The 17,167-nt window shown below is 36.0% G+C and overlaps 2 protein-coding genes across 3 annotated transcripts in view; both read right to left on the bottom strand.

Moving 5' to 3' along the window:
* Positions 1 to 8,148, bottom strand: part of LOC102591893 (alanine--tRNA ligase) — a 14,173-nt gene extending 6,025 nt beyond the window's left edge. Inside the window, exons 1-13 of the mRNA XM_006347547.2 lie at positions 7,807 to 8,148; positions 7,479 to 7,717; positions 7,198 to 7,338; positions 6,355 to 6,501; positions 6,133 to 6,285; positions 5,319 to 5,448; positions 4,768 to 4,864; positions 4,503 to 4,623; positions 3,699 to 3,758; positions 2,323 to 2,373; positions 2,159 to 2,254; positions 1,145 to 1,246; positions 206 to 328 (exon numbers count right to left, since the gene is read on the bottom strand). Coding sequence (XP_006347609.1) covers positions 206 to 328; positions 1,145 to 1,246; positions 2,159 to 2,254; positions 2,323 to 2,373; positions 3,699 to 3,758; positions 4,503 to 4,623; positions 4,768 to 4,864; positions 5,319 to 5,448; positions 6,133 to 6,285; positions 6,355 to 6,501; positions 7,198 to 7,338; positions 7,479 to 7,717; positions 7,807 to 8,119 — 1,773 coding nt within the window. The 5' untranslated portion in view covers positions 8,120 to 8,148. The remainder of the gene's footprint in view (positions 1 to 205; positions 329 to 1,144; positions 1,247 to 2,158; positions 2,255 to 2,322; positions 2,374 to 3,698; positions 3,759 to 4,502; positions 4,624 to 4,767; positions 4,865 to 5,318; positions 5,449 to 6,132; positions 6,286 to 6,354; positions 6,502 to 7,197; positions 7,339 to 7,478; positions 7,718 to 7,806) is intronic.
* Positions 8,149 to 9,372: 1,224 nt separating this feature from the next.
* Positions 9,373 to 17,167, bottom strand: part of LOC102579530 (nucleolar MIF4G domain-containing protein 1) — a 17,369-nt gene continuing 9,574 nt past the window's right edge. The window contains exons 6-13 of one of the 2 annotated variants that reach the window (XM_006347587.2): positions 14,722 to 14,821; positions 14,398 to 14,483; positions 13,697 to 13,779; positions 13,105 to 13,232; positions 12,896 to 12,997; positions 11,344 to 11,634; positions 11,141 to 11,263; positions 9,373 to 10,016 (exon numbers count right to left, since the gene is read on the bottom strand). In XM_006347587.2, the coding sequence (XP_006347649.1) occupies positions 9,633 to 10,016; positions 11,141 to 11,263; positions 11,344 to 11,634; positions 12,896 to 12,997; positions 13,105 to 13,232; positions 13,697 to 13,779; positions 14,398 to 14,483; positions 14,722 to 14,821 (1,297 nt within the window). In that variant the 3' untranslated portion in view covers positions 9,373 to 9,632. The remainder of the gene's footprint in view (positions 10,017 to 11,140; positions 11,264 to 11,343; positions 11,635 to 12,895; positions 12,998 to 13,104; positions 13,233 to 13,696; positions 13,780 to 14,397; positions 14,484 to 14,721; positions 14,822 to 17,167) is intronic. The other variant, XM_015308864.1, reaches the window with a different exon arrangement.

Below are 17,167 nucleotides of genomic sequence, written 5' to 3'. Positions count from 1 at the left end.
GGGGGGGGGATACAGATATTAAATACCATAGACCCTTTGACCACAACATTACAAAAACTTGGGCTACACCCTCCTCTAGTCCTCATACAGATTATTGATAATAACAATATTGCTATTTTAGTGTCCATCCAGCAATAATTTGAAGTAGAGTACACGTATCATTATTTAACATTTTTCTAACCAAGATACCAAAGAAAGTTTTTACCTGACCACCTTGTTCAGCATAGAAACTGGTGCTCTCAAGAATAATACCAACTTCATCCCCAGCTGCTGCACTTTCCAAGAACTCACTTCCAGTGTAGATAGCTTTTATCTCACTCTTGTGATCCTGAATTAAGAAATTCAGAAGTAAAACTCTGATGTGAGCACTTTGTTACCATCTCAACAAAAATTCAGAAGTAAAACTCTAATGTGAGCACCAAGTGTTTGGTACTAGAAAAATGTTTCCTTGGAAAATAAATGAATTCTTACTTATTTTCTAGTGTTTATATGTAAGCAAAAAAAGATATTGTCCCAAGAGCATTTATATGTAATCTAGGAAAACATTGTGCGATGGGAGTTTGGGGGTGGCGGGGGTTGGGATGGTCAAGGGGTGAGGGTTGGGGGTCGTTGGGGAGTGGGGAGAGAAAATAAGCTGGGAATGCCACTATGAAATTTGTTATCCCAACTCCCACCAGGGAAGTCATTTTCTTCCTTTTTAAGGAACTTGGTTTCCTAGAAAAAATGTTTTCCAAAATATTTTGACAAGTCAAACATGGAAAAATTGGAAAACATTTTCACTCCATACCAAACACACCTTAAATAATGATAGTATAATTTTACAGCAGCTGAGACTAGCCATTTAGGTTAGGAGAAAATAAAACAAAAAAGTAAAGGAAAACATATCAGAAAGATAAATAGGCAGGAAATCCAAGCAGAGAGAACAAATTTTAATGAATAATTGAGCAAGGATGAAAACATGGTTAATGAAAAGGGTAAGAGTGACTAGTTTGTTAACTTAGGGAAAGAAGGACAAGAAGGTTTTGTCCTTGGCTTGAGAAATTGTTATTCAAGGCAGATGAAATACAAACAACAACATATAACCATTGAAGCAAGCAACAAATTCAAGAAGCTGCTAGTTTTATAAGGAAGACGAATCAGCAACCTGAGACCAAGTGAACTTGAAAATATCATTTGTTGCAGCGACCCCTTTCTTGTGCAATGCAGCAGTAGCGTCAGCATCCATGGCAATAGCACCACCAGCATTCTGTCAAGTATAGGTTCAAAACATAACGAGGTGTAAGCATATATTATTAACTTGTGAAGGTAAAATTCATAAGATAATACGTGACTGATGACAACTACTGATGCAACCTGGAAAAATGAGTACAATCTAGCACCTCACTTCATAAGGTGCTTTTCAGCTGTAACCTATTTACTTCCACAGCCATTCTAAAAAACAACATTTCCACTACTTATTCCCAGTGTACAAAGAACAGGCACCTTTTCCATGGTAACTCAATCTACCATACTATACATGGCATGTCACCTCAACTCTTAAGTGGTCTATGAGGCTTCATTCCATTGGGAACATGTCCATATCAAATTCATCCATTTGCGTAGCTTTTAAGCTTTTTTTATGACAGTGGGTTCTGCTCTAGCTTGTGTGTACCTCAAATATCTATTCAGGCATCTGCTTCCTCCCATCATCATAAGAACCAAATAACCAGCAAGACTTGGACACATGGGAAGAAATCACCAAATATATTTAAATTTACTGACATTTAAACCCTGATCTCCAAGGTTTGCACGCACTTCATTGATCACTAGGCCACACCTTTAGGTGGAAGGTTAAGCCTCTAAACTTACTAATATTTTTTTAATACTACTAAACTTAATTTAAACCCTGATCTCCAAGGTTTGCATGCACTTCATTGATCTCTAGGCCACACCTTTAGGTGAAAATACTCAATCTTGACATGGCCCCAAATTGGTGAACATAAGAAACATCTCTGGCGTCAATTAATTTCTTCAGCCCTCACTATTCAGAATTTCATAACTATTCAAGCTTAAAATCCCCCAAGAAAACTATACGTGCCTAGATGAAACACTTCCTAACAGCAAAGCGGAAATTAACCTAGTTGGGGAGAGATGACAAAACAAAAGCAAGAAAGAGAACCTTGCTCTGAGCATTTCTTGATCTTTCCCTGGCAGCATCCATAGTAACATTAAAACCATCAACATCAACAACCAAGCCTCGTTCCTCTGCCATTAACTGAGACAAAAAGGTTTAATTTGTTTTCATCACTGAGATATGAATTAACCGGTTGGAGCACTATTTACCTGGGTCAAATCTAATGGAAATCCATAAGTGTCCCACAAGACAAATGCCTCCTGCACATCACAAGAGAAGTAAGAAGAAGAATCAAAGACAGATGAGATACCAAGTCGTCCAGAGCTAACAAAAGAAAGTTGGTTTTTGAAGTGCATGAAAGGTACAATAATGAATATCTAAAGAAGAAAAAGAATTGCACAGGTACTGGACTAAATTTGATAAGTTGAAATCAATCACTTGAAAACTGACTAATAACAACATTCCATCTATTTGCTTGCAGTTAAGACTGCCCATTTTTCTATTTCTTTGGGAGAGTATTGATTTTATGAAAATTGAAATTCAATCTTTATACGGATGCTAAAGGTGTCATATCATAGGCCTCTGCTCAAAAGGTGAATGTGTAAGCACACACAGAAAATGAGCAATATGCAGCCAAATAAAAGTGAAGAAAAAATTAAAAAGATAAAGACCTTTAAAGTAGGAAATATTGTTTTATGAAGACCATAAGGTATGTAAAGCAGAATATAAGAAAAGAGAAGAAAATCTACAAATTGAATCATATTGATAGAATGACAGCTTTTAATGTCTATCTTAGCATTAGTAACTAGCCATGAGCTAAATATAAACATCTTTACTTGTGAAATCAAATACTAGCATCTTATTGATTAAAAAGTTTTAGGTGCTATATACAAAATGTTCCCGATTTCATTGGAAATGCAGTTGATAAATTTCAACACCATGATTCTGCCAAATCCTTATGGATGACCATTTGACCCAATTTAAGTCTTCAATACAATCTAAACTGATGCCATAATACTGCACATTAGTATTCTTCTTGATCACAACTCACTTCCTGTTTGTCTTCCAAGGTCTTGAGGAAATAACAGATGTTTAACTTCATTACTTCTATGTTATAATAACAGACATGGTTATGAAACTGCATGTAACCTATACAAACTAATATGTACGACATTCCGCACCTGAAATGCCAGCAAAGGTCGTATAACAAGCTGAAAATTTTACTCATTAGTTTCAATTGAATGTCCACATTTCCTTCTAGATCAATGGTTTTCTATACAAAGGGGACTTAATAACTTATGTTCCATGCAAAGTACCATCAGACCTACAGCTATTCCCATCAGTATAACTTCTGTCTATTTCTATTCAAGAAAAAACAAAAAAAGAAGAGAAAATATGGTTCCACATGTACCACACTAAATACAACACAACCCAAATCAATTTGAATTAGAGGCACTGGACATTAACTGGGGTTTGAGATGAACTGACTATCAAGTATAAATTAAGAGCACACATAAGAGATATTGAATTAGAAGGAATTTGGCTGATTTCTCCATCACAAGTTGAATATGGACAGTATGCTTGCCTGACCACTAAATTGCTTCCCTTGAACCTCTTGAGCTGCCTTCTTAAATTTCTCGATTCCCTGAAGAAAGAAGTTGTATAGAAAAGAGAAAACAATTAGAAGACAAAACAAGAGCAAACTAAGTAATCATTCTCCCCCAATCGGGAGCAAACAAGGAGCAAGAACCGCTCCATTAGAAGTCATGTATAGCATTTACCACCCGATTTTGTCAAATACAGTCGTAAGAGAGAAACATATCATTAAGCTGAGCACATAGACAAGAAAAGGTTTAGATGTGAAGAAGACAGGTAGCTTAACAATGCCATCACATATGTCAACACAGCAATGACATTAACTCTTTGGTGCATTCCTCTGAGAACACAGGTGAAACAAGTTTGAAACAGAAAGAAAATAGTTCTTCAGAATTGATATTCCCCAGGAAAGGCCGCTCATAAGATCGTTACAAATTTCAGTCGAAGGCTAATTATATTTCTTTGGTTTAGTATTAAGCCATCACCTATACAGTTATCAATATGCAGAGAAGTGTTCCATCAGTATCAATGACAATAGCACATCAACTCAATCCTATTAGCAAATTGTTTGTCATGGAGTTAGTATTATGTATGATTTTCCTCAATTAGCTATTAAGAATAATTATCTGCATACTTCCATTATCTCAGAAAAGAGAAAATCAACAAGAAGGAATCGCCAATATAAGAAGACAGCATCTACAGGCTCAATGACTGTTTTGGACAGTTGATATACAGAATGCAAATTACAGAATTTCTGGACTTGATTCCTTTCTTATATTACAAAGAAGCTTACATGAAGCAATGTCCTTCCAAAGCTAGTTTCTTCATCAGCAATGATATCTCTAATATGTGCCTCACGTTGCTTCAGCTCTGGGAAGACATCACCCATAACTTCTACCACCACCTTCACAAGGCTACCCGTAACATAAAGCAGAGTGTAAATAATATATTGAGCTCCGAGGTGGATATAGCAAAAAACTGCTAAATATCAAATAAACCCATTTTGTAGACCAAAAAAATATAATGAGCCCGGCAAATTTTGAAGTACTTTCGCATACCTACTGAAAAATCCTTGTTGCGCTTTCAGAACCTCTGTACCATAGCGCACTGCTCGACGTAGAATGCGTCTGAGGACATATTCACGGCCTTCATTCCCTGCAAAACAAGAAATGTGAACATCAGATTTACCAAAGAAAAAACCAGACACTGCTATTTGGCCTAAAACGTCGTACACTGTCAGAACCTCCTTGAAAATACTAGAATCCATGCTTCTCTACCAAGCACGGAAAGTCATAGAACCAAAATTTCAGATTAAAATGGATGCACATCATTATAACAGAACGTGTAAGTATTAGGAGAAAAATACAATCCATCTTATAACAAAAAATGACTGCAAATTCATTATACAAGATTTGAATCTCCACAAGAAAACGAACACCAATAAGATCATACATATAATGAATCTTATCACACCTAAAAAATTTACAAGTAATCAAAACTTTTAACACCATAACATAGTACTAATGTAGGGGGGTCAACCAAAACAGGAGAGGAACGATTTTGAACAAACCTAAGCACTAGCTCATGGACCAGACTAACAAGAATCTACCTGGGCAAGAACCATCAGCAATGGCAAAAGACAGAGTTCGAATGTGGTCAGCAACAACTCTATAGGCCATATCAATATTGTCCACATCATCAGCTCCAACTTTGCCGGAGTACGGACGAGCTCCAGTTGCCTATTAAAAGATTGAAATATCAATTTAGGAGAATAAAATAGATAAGTATAGCAAAACGAAAATTTCAGTAACACAATTCAGGCTCAGGACCAGTCAGTTTAGGACGAGTTTTTTTTTCTAATCTGGTAAACCCCAGCCCTCCAAAACCACCAGCCAAAGAGTCAACGGAGGCTCTTCCCCACTTTGCTCCCTTCATTAATCGAATCCCAACCTCTTAACTAGAAGTTGAGTGCTCTTGCAAGTAGCCATTATTTTACAGAAAATTCACCTCGATACAAAATTTCTGTTTAAGCTAATTTTGTAAATGAAAAGTAAAATACTATAGAAAATAATGTATCAGCCACTTTAAAGTGGTTACACGTCATTTCCAAAATATATGTAGAGACTTTACAAACTTTTAGAATTTTCTTTAAACCATTACTTGAATATGTATTGATTTCAGGGACACTGAATCACAAAAAGTCCTATTTGCGCGAGAAATAACATATTTTCAGTAAAACTCAATACAGAGGAATTAGAATAACTTCAGTCGTGACTTAAATGGGTGAATTCATGGAAGGACATCATTGAAATAGTCCTTTTTTAGTTTAGCCCAAAGCAACGAGGAAATGTATATGCCGGGTGGCTCAAGAGAATTGCAAATCAGTAAAATTGAATTTCCAAAAAATAACATGTTCATATTACCTTTTGTATAGCATCAAATATGGGTAAGAACACGTCAGTATCATAATTGCTCATCTTGTTCTGGAGGATAGAGGTTAGTCTTTCAAAACCCATTCCAGTATCAACATGCTTAGCTGGAAGGGGTTTCAAAGAACCATCAGCTTCCCTGTTAAACTACAAAAGACAAACAAGAGTTAAACAAAGCTTTCCAATGAGAAACAAAAACTTTGGAGATAATAGTACCTGAATAAAGACAAGGTTCCATATCTCAATCACAGTGGGATCATCATTATTAACAAATGATGCAGCATCACGATTCCCGATTCTATCAAAGTGTATTTCGGTGCAGGGTCCGCAAGGTCCAGTATCACCCATCTCCCAAAAGTTGTCCTACTCAAAGCGCAAAGTGTTATGAAATAATCTGAACTTAGCTCAAAGTAATAAAATCGTTTGAACAAGAAATGAAGTTCTGATGTCAACATACTGGAAGACAATTCTCAGTGGTTGAAAGTGTTCCTTGAGAACAATGGTTATTGTACATCAATTACTCAATACCTTTAAAAACATCTAATTCATATGACAAATACAACTTGTAGAAATTTGAGTTGCTTCTTTTTTTTCTTTTTTTCCTGTTTTTTTAAATGAGGGAATTAGTTATTTCAAATTCCACAACTCAATGATTAACCCCCCCCCCCTCTTCTTGACCCTTCTCCACCTACATGATGAACACAACTTCTTGATTTTCTTATCAGCAAAAAGGATACTCAATGTTTACAAGGCGAATGAATATGATGCTCTTCTCCACTTGTGAATGATAAGTACCACATTTTTGCTTCTTTTATCAGCAAAAATGACACTTATCACTGCCCCTACCTCACATCATAGAAAAATTTGTCCAAATTGAGAGGTCCACAAAGTTGAACATGCTTCTAAAGATTCAATAAGATTCACGGGTTTCAAAAACACCAAGTATACTAAGAAAATTACCTCATTGAAGATTCAGTTTAATTAATTACTAATGCGCCAAACAGAAAATGATGAATTTGAGCAAGATGACAGAATTGGAGATACAGTGCAATAACATACTTTGCAGTCGAAAGGCAGCACTCTGCTAGGGGGTAGGAACTTAAGCCATAGGTCTCTAGCTTCATTATCCGCTGGAAGGCCAGATTTTTCATCACCCCCAAAATAAGAGGCATAAATCCGTTCACTTGGCAGTCTATATACCTGGACGAAAATCATCAAACAAGGGGAAACACGTGTACAAGTCAGCATCCTACCATTTCTTGATCAAACAGCATATATGCAAGGAGCGCAACTGACTATGTACAAGAACATTACTAACTATTAATGAGGATAAAACTTGCCTGGGTAAGGAGTTCCCAGGCCCATCCAATTGCCTCCTTCTTGAAATAATCCCCAAATGACCAATTACCAAGCATCTCAAAGAATGTGTGATGGTAAGTATCCTTACCAACATCATCAAGATCATTATGCTTTCCACCAGCACGAATACACTTCTGTGTATCGCAGGCACGCTTAAGTTTACTCAACGGACTATTAGGGTCAACAATACCCAAGAAAATAGGCTTAAACTGATTCATTCCTGCACAAAAAAACAAACTTTATCCATTCAACCCCCCAAAAAAAAAAAAAACATTTCAAGTACTGTACAATAGTGAATGAAAAACGAACCAGCATTAGCGAATAGAAGAGTAGGGTCATTATGAGGAACTACAGGACTGGATTGAACCTCTTTATGATCTTTCCCTTGGAAGAAGCTGATAAAAGTCTCCCGGACCTTATTGGCCGGCCAATCCAACACTTCCGGCTGAGAACCCATCGGCGTTGAAACAGAAAAGCTACGTGTGAAATTAAACAGCCGTCTACTCACCGCCGGCGACGGAGGAAGCAGCAAGGCGGCGGAAGAAGGGAGTGTGGCAGCTCTGTAGTAGGGTAAAGCTAAGGCAATACAACGCCAAGTCGAGCCGTCAATAGAAACCCTCATCCATCCTTTCAAATATAAAATGATAAAATGCTTATATTCAGACGTGGTGTTGACAGAGATGTAATATTAAATACTCCATTAATAAAAAATGACTGTTACAAATTAACAACATTAATGCTTCCATTCAAACATTATAATTATGCCAATATGAAAAACTATTTTTGAAGAAAAGCCTTTTTTCATTGAAACTGAAAAAAAAAATGTTTTCTACACCTTACTTATAGCTCTTTTTTAACTTCATATTATATGTATACTTGAACATTATTGATAGTTTTTGTAATTAAAAGTTTTATTATAGTATTTTTCTACTTTGCTAATGTTATTGTTAATTTTTTTTTTTAAAATAAAAATCTAAGCCGCTCAAAAATAAAAATGACTTTTTGTATCAAACCTACAATTTTATATTCATCGTGAATAAATTTGAAGAAGTGAGTTATTATGCTATTGGATATAATCTTTTCTTTTTATAAATATAAAGGAAGGTATTATTAATTTGTATATTTTTTTAATCTTTTTTGTTTGAAAACAGATTTGAATTGTTTTGCCTATGAGAATTTCTACTAATTCTTTTTTATTCATCAAAGTTTATCTTATTCTCTTTGGATTGCAATGAATTTATGACTTTTTAAAAATCCTTCTCTCGTCTTAATATTTTATAGGATGTTTTATAATCTAACGCAGTATTAATTTAGGTTTACCTTGGCTAATAGGAATGCTTTGAGTGGCAGCCCATTAGTCATGACCTAATTGCTGATTTAGTTAAATATATTCCAAGAGATTTTTGTAATATTCTTAGTTAAAAAAAAGATTTTGTGATATTCTTTAAGAAAGCAGGCACCCGATTCTAACAAAATTTGCCTTATCCTTGTTGCACCAAAGACTAAGCAAATGGATATTTGTTTAATTGGTGATATATAAAGATAATAAATCTTGGAATATATCACAAAATTATTTTATTTTGTGTTTGATAATGAGTATTACTTGATCTCAAATTATTTTATTCAACTATTTTAGTGTAAATGATGGAATAAATTATTCCATATAGAAGGGTGGATAAAATAATTTTATGAACCATCCCAAACCGGGGAATATCCCAACCTATCCCATCGCACAATCAAACGACCCCTTAAGTTTAAGGCTAATAATGATATTCTATTTGTTGTAAACCCCAAAATAAAAACTCTTGCATTTCTTTACCTCCAAATAATCCATCATACAAAGTCAGAAGCTAAGGGGCAACCATTTTTGCCATGAAACAAGAAAAACTCACAGTATTTTATGACATACACCAATTAATTCCCAAAATATTAATTAAAGAGAAGATGTCAAATTTAACTAAATAAATTACAGTAGAGTTGCAATAGCAATCAAATCCCCAAGGTCCTAAATAATGTTCACTTACAATGCATGTAATAAAGTACATAGTACTCAACCTCAAAACTGGGTTACTGTTGTTCCAACAACAATAACCATTCCTGCAAAATCCTAAATCTCGAATACATCATGCAAAGACTCACATGATGACTCCTTCAACATTGTTAAGAGCCTTCTTTGCAATCTTGAATTTATCTGCCAGAGACTTTTGGCCATCAATGACATACTTGCGGATAAAGAAGACAATCCCATCACGAAGTGATTCATACTCTGGCAAAAGAGCAATTCGAGTAAAAATGTTCCAGACAAGCTTTTCAGGAAACTCCAAGATGTTCTCAAATAGCATCCGGAAGTGCATGATTCTTTTTGCAGTCAATTGTGAAGAATCACTGAGATCAACAGCCTTCAATACAGCAAGTGAAAGGCTAAAAGAAGCAACCATCTCTGCGACAAACTTGGATAGGTGCATTGATCTGATCAGCTGCATCTGATCAAGCTCCTTGAAATGATCCCACAGACAGTACTGCAAGTAACAATGGATTAGCATGGTTATGGTTTTGAGATAAGTATAATACAGTGCTTTTGGAACTATACATACATAATAAAATTGCACTACTTTTAGGAGGTTAGCGCATGTAATTTTCTTGGGTGCAACCATCAGTTCATGCGAGTACCATATTTCAAATGATTCTCAAGCATGATAATTCTGACCACTCCAATAAAAAGGGATATGAGAACCAATGGTGTAGAGAAAGAGAAAACTATCTGTATATAGTCTTATAAATTCATCCTCCACAGCTAAAATGAGCATATGATCTCAAATAATATGTGAGTACCATATATCAGATGATTCTCAGAGCATAATGATTTTGGCCGCTCTGATAAAAAGGGAAAACGAGGACCAATGGTGTGTGAGAGAAAAACAGTAAAAACTGTGTCTGTGCATAGTCTCATCATATCCGTCCTCCATTTCCCAAAATGAGCATATGATTACAAAATATAATTTTATGTGCCAAGGAAATTCTTGAACCACAAGGATGTCTCAATTTAACCCACTATTAACTTGTGTCACATGTCAGAAATTGACTTTGAGCTCTAATTGCATCAAATGCAAGCAGAAATCACAAGAAATTGCACTGTTCATATAGTGTAAGAAGCACTTCATTTGTCTTTTCCTCTTCTCCTTTACCCGACATGTGACAAGATGAGGGGTGTATTTGTATGAGGGAAATTATTTAAAATAAATGGTTTTTTTACTTATTTTCTGGTGTCTGTTAAGCAAGCAGAAATATTGTCCCAAGAATATTTATATATAGTTTAGACAATCACTATGGTGTGGAGGTGGGGCGTGACCCGGGAGGAGACAATTAGTGTGGAATGCCACTTATGGAACTTGTTTTCCCTACTACTAGAAAGGAAGTCCTTTTCCTAATTTCCTACAGAAAATGTTTTCTATAATATCTTGACCAACCAAACATGAGAAAATTGAAAAATATTTTCCAGTCATACTAAATACACCCGAGATATAATTTTTCCCTTTCTAGAAATCAGGAAATGTAATAAATGAACTTTTTGTCCCCCAGCTTTGCCGAGTGCAGAAGACCGTGTAACATAACTTCCCAAGATGCATTTGAGCAGAAGGCATACCTGCAGGGTGAACTTATTGTTTTTATCATGGCTGCATAACTTGGAAGCCAGAGCACAATAGTATTTGTTAAAAGCCTTCTCCTGTAAACAGCATTCTACCAAAACTCTCATGATTTCCCTATCCTGCATGTATAAATATTAAAGAATTTGCACACTGGAAGCACAACAATGAATAGCAGGGAATTCAACCAACAGCTGCCAACCTGCTTGCCTTGCAAATCCAATCTTAGAAGTTTCTCAAATGCATCAATATAGTCCTCCCCACTCATTATTATGCAGAAAATTGCCCTTCTTGCATCTGTATTCATCCTCTGAGCAGCAGCAAGCTGGAGCATCTTTTGAGCCTCAGTGACCTCCAAATCAATTGTGCTGGCAACATCTTGAACATCAGTTGTGGAATCAATATTCCCAGACATCCACCACTGGCCTCTCTTGTCAGGATCAATCAGCTTGCTCCACTTTAACCCTCGAATCAATATATCAACTACTCTGAGCTGCAAGTAAGATTACCCGAAGCACAAAACAAGAAGAGATTAGCATGCTAAGGATGATAGAAATGATGAGACAATGTAGAGTGATGATCTAAGGAATTTCAAATTTCATGAAATTTGGCAGCTAACTACCATCATTTATTGTTTTTATCTAACGAAATAACAAAAGCATAGTAGCGAAACTATGTACTATAACATCTTTGGCCCTCCATGTTTATCTTCCGCAGAACTACCGAATCTTGCAAAAATAATGTTCTGCAATTGTATTACTTGATCAACAAATATATATGTATTAGTTCCGCTAGTGTGAAAGCCAGCACATTTTCACTAGATTTAAAACGCTATCTTCAATACAACACACCAAATTTTGCATTTAAGTGCAATAAAGATTGGACGTAATATGTGGATTATATTTCTTGATTGAATATCTTGTTAAGAATCAAGAGTAAACATCAGTCCAGGAGCATTTAAACAATTTCCCAAAAATCCCACATACGGATTTAATTAACCTATCGGATACAGTAGGTAAAACATGAGATCTTTTAGTACTCATAAGCAAGAACTAAATTTGTTGTTCCGAAAATAAAGACACTAGAAGAGAGGGGGGAGGGGGGATCAGTTGAACCATCTAGATAATGGCTCAGAAAGAAGAGCTTTCTATTAACTATACCTTAGAAGAGTGATCGTCCCTAACAAATGAAGGGATAAAACAATACCTTTTTTCTCAATAAATAAAAGACACCCATCATTCAAAGGAATCAGCTTATTTCTCGAATGAAGCAATAAAGGATTTGGTTAACCATACATAACTAGTGATAATTTGGCAATTGGAGAGTGAAAGCAAGTTAGAGAGTTGAGAATTTGTAGGAGAAAACTAGAAAGCCCCTAAGCCTAATCCCATCCGAGGGGTCAACCATTCTCCAATATCTCATATAAGCACTGATTAGAGACAATTACACCCATAACAATAAGAAGAGGAGTAGAACATTCAATGCTTGCTTAATTCACACGACTTTCCATAGCAATCTCAAGGTATAGTTTACGGTTATTTCATTTTTCTAATCTTCATATTCTAACTCGGTTGCAATTGAAGGAGAGTGTTGCGTGACTGGTCAAAACCTATCTTTATTATTTCCTGAGGAAGACTACCGTGTCTATTTTATAAGATAGATGAAAACAACCTTACACAGGGCACCCCAGATCAAATGATTATATTGTGCCAATAGATAATTATTTGACCAAAACAGCTGAATCCAACAAGCACCTGTTGTAGCCATTTCTTTACTCGGGTAAGCTGCAAGGTGTCCTCCTTCATCCTTTTTTTATTGTTTTTGATATCACATATCATCTCAAGCATGAATTCCATCTGTCACAAAACCAGTATGTGTAAATATAGATTAATGTGGTTCCAGAAATTATGTGGTTAGCAGAGACAGAATAAGAAGCAATCTGCATAAGAAAGCATTAACATACCCTTTTCCCCATACTGTTTGATTGTCCTTCCCCAGATGATGATTTCAATTCATTCACCCTATTCTGAACGCTAACTATAAAGTTCTTCATGCCAACGGGATCATCACCTCTCAATTTCATCCCACAAGCTGTTCAGTAAAAGCACATACACGAAGAATCATTTAATATTCAGACTAGTCAGAATTTGAAAAGAAACTTGGTGCAATCTGGTTATTGTAAATGATGTAGATGGAATGTTAGACACAATAGAGGGATTGCACAACCTGTAATTATGCCTAATGCACTGGCTTAGTGTCACATTTGAAGCATACAAAAGTTAGCAAAACACAAGTTCCTTTTTTAAATTAGAAATTAATTGCCTGATTTAGAAAAACAACTTATTTGTGTGTTGAAAAGAAAAACCATATGCTACAAGCAATAAAGGGGAATAAGTTGAGGCCTTGAATTAACAGCACCTAGCAACTCATGAATAATTTGTTGAAATTTCTCTGGAATAGGGAACAGACATGGGGCAGGAGTAAAGAAGGAGAAAATACTTGGATGACCGATCATTCCAACAAAGAAAGACCAAGTTTTAAGGTAAATTTATTACCTTGAAGCACTGTCAATATGGTAGAAACATCCACTTCTGTCAGTCTCTTGCTCAATGTCACCAAGAAATCATAAATCAAGTCACTAAGAAGCATAAGAAATATAATTAAATTAATGAGGGTTCAAATATATGAAATTAGCTGTAGATTAGTGTTCTTGCTTCTACAGGGATTCATATCATGATTAAAATATAAATAATAATTAAAAAAAAAAAGAGGACAGAAGTTACCAAAATTCACTGCAGTTGTGGTTATTGTTTTGAGAGCCAAGTAAGATGGTACTCCTTTTTGTTACTTTCATAAATTATTAAGGTAGCACATACAAGGCATGCAAGGAAGGGAAAGAGGTGGGGAGGAGATAAGTCTGTCAATGTTGCTGCTTTTCTACTACCATTTGTTCTTTTTTTGTGAGGAAGGGTTAGAGGGAGATAAAGAGTAAGGCATTTGCTTTACGTGTATAACGTTGTAAGTATAACAGCCATATTTCTCCACATTGCTCTTTTCAGGAAGCAATTATGGAGGACTTGTCTGGATTAGTGAATTATATGCATTAAGTAATTCTGATAGTAGAATTTAGACCTGAAATCATATATAAGGAAAGCACCATAGAAGACAAAGGAGATATGTAGGCATATGTACTATGCCAAGGTTGTCCACCTAACAATCCAAGTCAGAGAGTAGTCAATTCAAATATAGTGCTTACCTTGAGCAAACTCCAAAAGTGTACAAGTATGAGAGCAGAAGTGTCAGGTTCCTAACAGAGAGGTTATCTTCATTCTGATACTCATCCTAAATAAAACATACAACAAGTTACTAAACATTGATGTCAATGTTATATGAGACGGGGCAAGTAACCAATGCTTTTAAATACTACTGCATATAACAGAACAATTTTTTTGGAGAAAATATCAGAACATATTACATCGACTAAAAGAAGATTAACTGCTCCCAGGATAAAATTACTTCTCCTTTTATTCGAATGTAAGTGTTCAATCCATAAAATTACCACTTGTAAATGTGTCAATACCTCAAAACATTTAGCCATAGATGCCAGAAGTTTTGCGCCAAAGTCCATCCCAACCAAACATGCCATGCCAGCAACAAAAGCAGCAAAAATTGCTGCATACCTTTTATACAGAAAGTAAAAGAAATATGTGTGAGTGCGCTTAAAATTATACATTAGATAGAAACTTCAAGTATACCAGCTATGACAGAAACACACCAACACTAAGAGGATAGTAAACTAACACTAACAACTAGCTAGTTAGTCATCGCCGGTCTTCAAGTTCAAGTGTTAGAAAAGGAAATAAATGGTGGATGACAAAACAAAGAAGGTGCATACTCCAATAAGCCATCCACTTATGATATTTACTAATCTACAACCAGCCATCACATAGGCAAATTAATATTACCCAGAGCATAATGAAAGAGAACACTAACGTATTACCATTGGACACCAACTATGTTAATGACTCAAAGTTGGTAGCCGAGGAAGGAAGCATCCTAGATTTAAAAAAAGACGATAAAAGTGTGTAGCTGGAATGACCTTTACTCGAGTCTATGCGCCATGTAAAGGAAAGCAAGAAAAACTCTTTGGAAAGAGCTGGCTGATTTTTTTTATAAGGTAAATAATTTTATATTGTGGCAACCTTGCATACAATCCATATACCAAAAAAGAGGGCCTACACCATAATATGGTTCTCAACAAAAGAGGTCCAATCCTCTATACATAGAGGGACCTCGAAAGTACACCAGAAGGAAACTAGAGACAAAAAACTACTTTGCAAATTGAAAAAAGCTTGCTCCACACCTTCAAAAGCCCTTTTATTTCTCTCTTTCCAAATAACCCACATGATTGCTAAGGAGGGCACTCTCCATTCACATGGGTTTTTCTTCTCTCTCATAAGAGTCCAACTTTGCAAAGCCTCCTTCATAGAGGTCGGCATCACCCATTGCATCCCAAACAAATTAAAGGGCCACCCTCCATAATCTATTAGCCACTTTACAATGCAATAGTAGATGATCTACATGCTCACCCTCACTCTCGCACATAAAGCACCAACTGACATGGGTCCTCTTCTTCCTCGGGTTTTCCGCTGTTAAGATAGCGCTCATTGTCACCAATAAGGAGCTAGCTGCTATTTGAGGATTGGGTTTCAGATGGCCTTCCCCAAAAGATGTATCATGGATATCAGATGGCCTTTTTCCAAAGATGTTGGCATATCCTAAGGGATGCATCTTTAAAACCTTGGAACAGTTTCATCCGGAAGGCAGAATGAAGAGAAGTTCAAATGCTACATTTATTACTCCCAATCCCAAGAAGGAGCAGTGGAAATAAAAGATTCCAGGCCTATAAGCCTGCAGGAGAAAATTATTTCAAAGGTGCTTACAGAAAGATTGAAAGTGGTTATTAGCAAGCTTGTAACTAGTAAGCAAAACGCATTTATCAAAGGGAAGCAATTGGCCAATGCTGTGCTGGTTGCTAATAAGTGTTTAGACCATTATCAGAAGGGGGGAAATCTGAGGTTGTATGTAATAAGATATGGAGAAAGCTTTCGACAGTGTTAAGTGGGATTTCCTCCTCAAGCTTATTGATTCCATGGGTTTGGAGCATAATGGATACAATTGATCAAGTATTGTATCTCCACTGTCAGAATATCTATTATTCCCAATGGCTTACGTGAAGATTACTTCCCTACACATAAGGATTTAAGACAAGGCAATCCACTCTCACCATACCTGTTCATTCTGTCCTTGGAATCTTTTTTTTTTTGATAAGATAAGTGGTATTAATAACAGCATCGGGAAGATGCAAAATTTACAAGATATGGCATTTGAGCTTACAAAAAATCTCTGGCTAACTATACAAACTATCTAAGCCAGAGCTAATGAGTTAGTAAAATCCTGAAGTTGTTCTGCATTAACAGCAGGATACAAGTTGGTCCAACTAAACAAATTTTCAGTGCACCTAGTCTTCAAAATGCCTAAAGCAGTTGACTCTCCATCAAAACATCTCTTGTTCCTCTCTAACCAAATACACCAAAAAATACAAGCAGGTATCATAATCCAGATCTTCTTGATGGCTTTGTCAACTTTCCATAGACTCCAACTCTCATATGCATCCTTAACAGTGAGGGGTGTGGTCCAATTGATGCCAGAGAGACAAAAAAACATGCTCCATAATTCTGAGGCCACCTCACAATGAAGAAGAAGGTGTCTGGGGGTTTCAGCCTCTTTTTTGCACATATAGCATCTGTTTGGGAATTGGATTTTTCTTTTCTTTATGTTGTCTTGGGTGAGACATGCCTCATATAGAGCTATCCAGGTAAAAAAAACTACCTTAGGTGGTAGCTTGGTCCTCCAAATGAGTTTCCAGAGCCAGTTAGCTATCACAGGGTTTTTAGAGTACAATTGTTGATACCCTTCCTTGACTGTATAAACACCTTTCTGGTGTCCCCATTTGAGCTTATCAG

This window comes from Solanum tuberosum, unplaced genomic scaffold (genome assembly GCF_000226075.1).
Source record: "Solanum tuberosum cultivar DM 1-3 516 R44 unplaced genomic scaffold, SolTub_3.0 scf00093, whole genome shotgun sequence".
Classification (NCBI taxonomy): Eukaryota; Viridiplantae; Streptophyta; class Magnoliopsida; order Solanales; family Solanaceae; genus Solanum; species Solanum tuberosum.
Note: the sequence above shows the minus strand (reverse complement) of the source record. Positions and strands in the feature narration are given on the sequence as shown.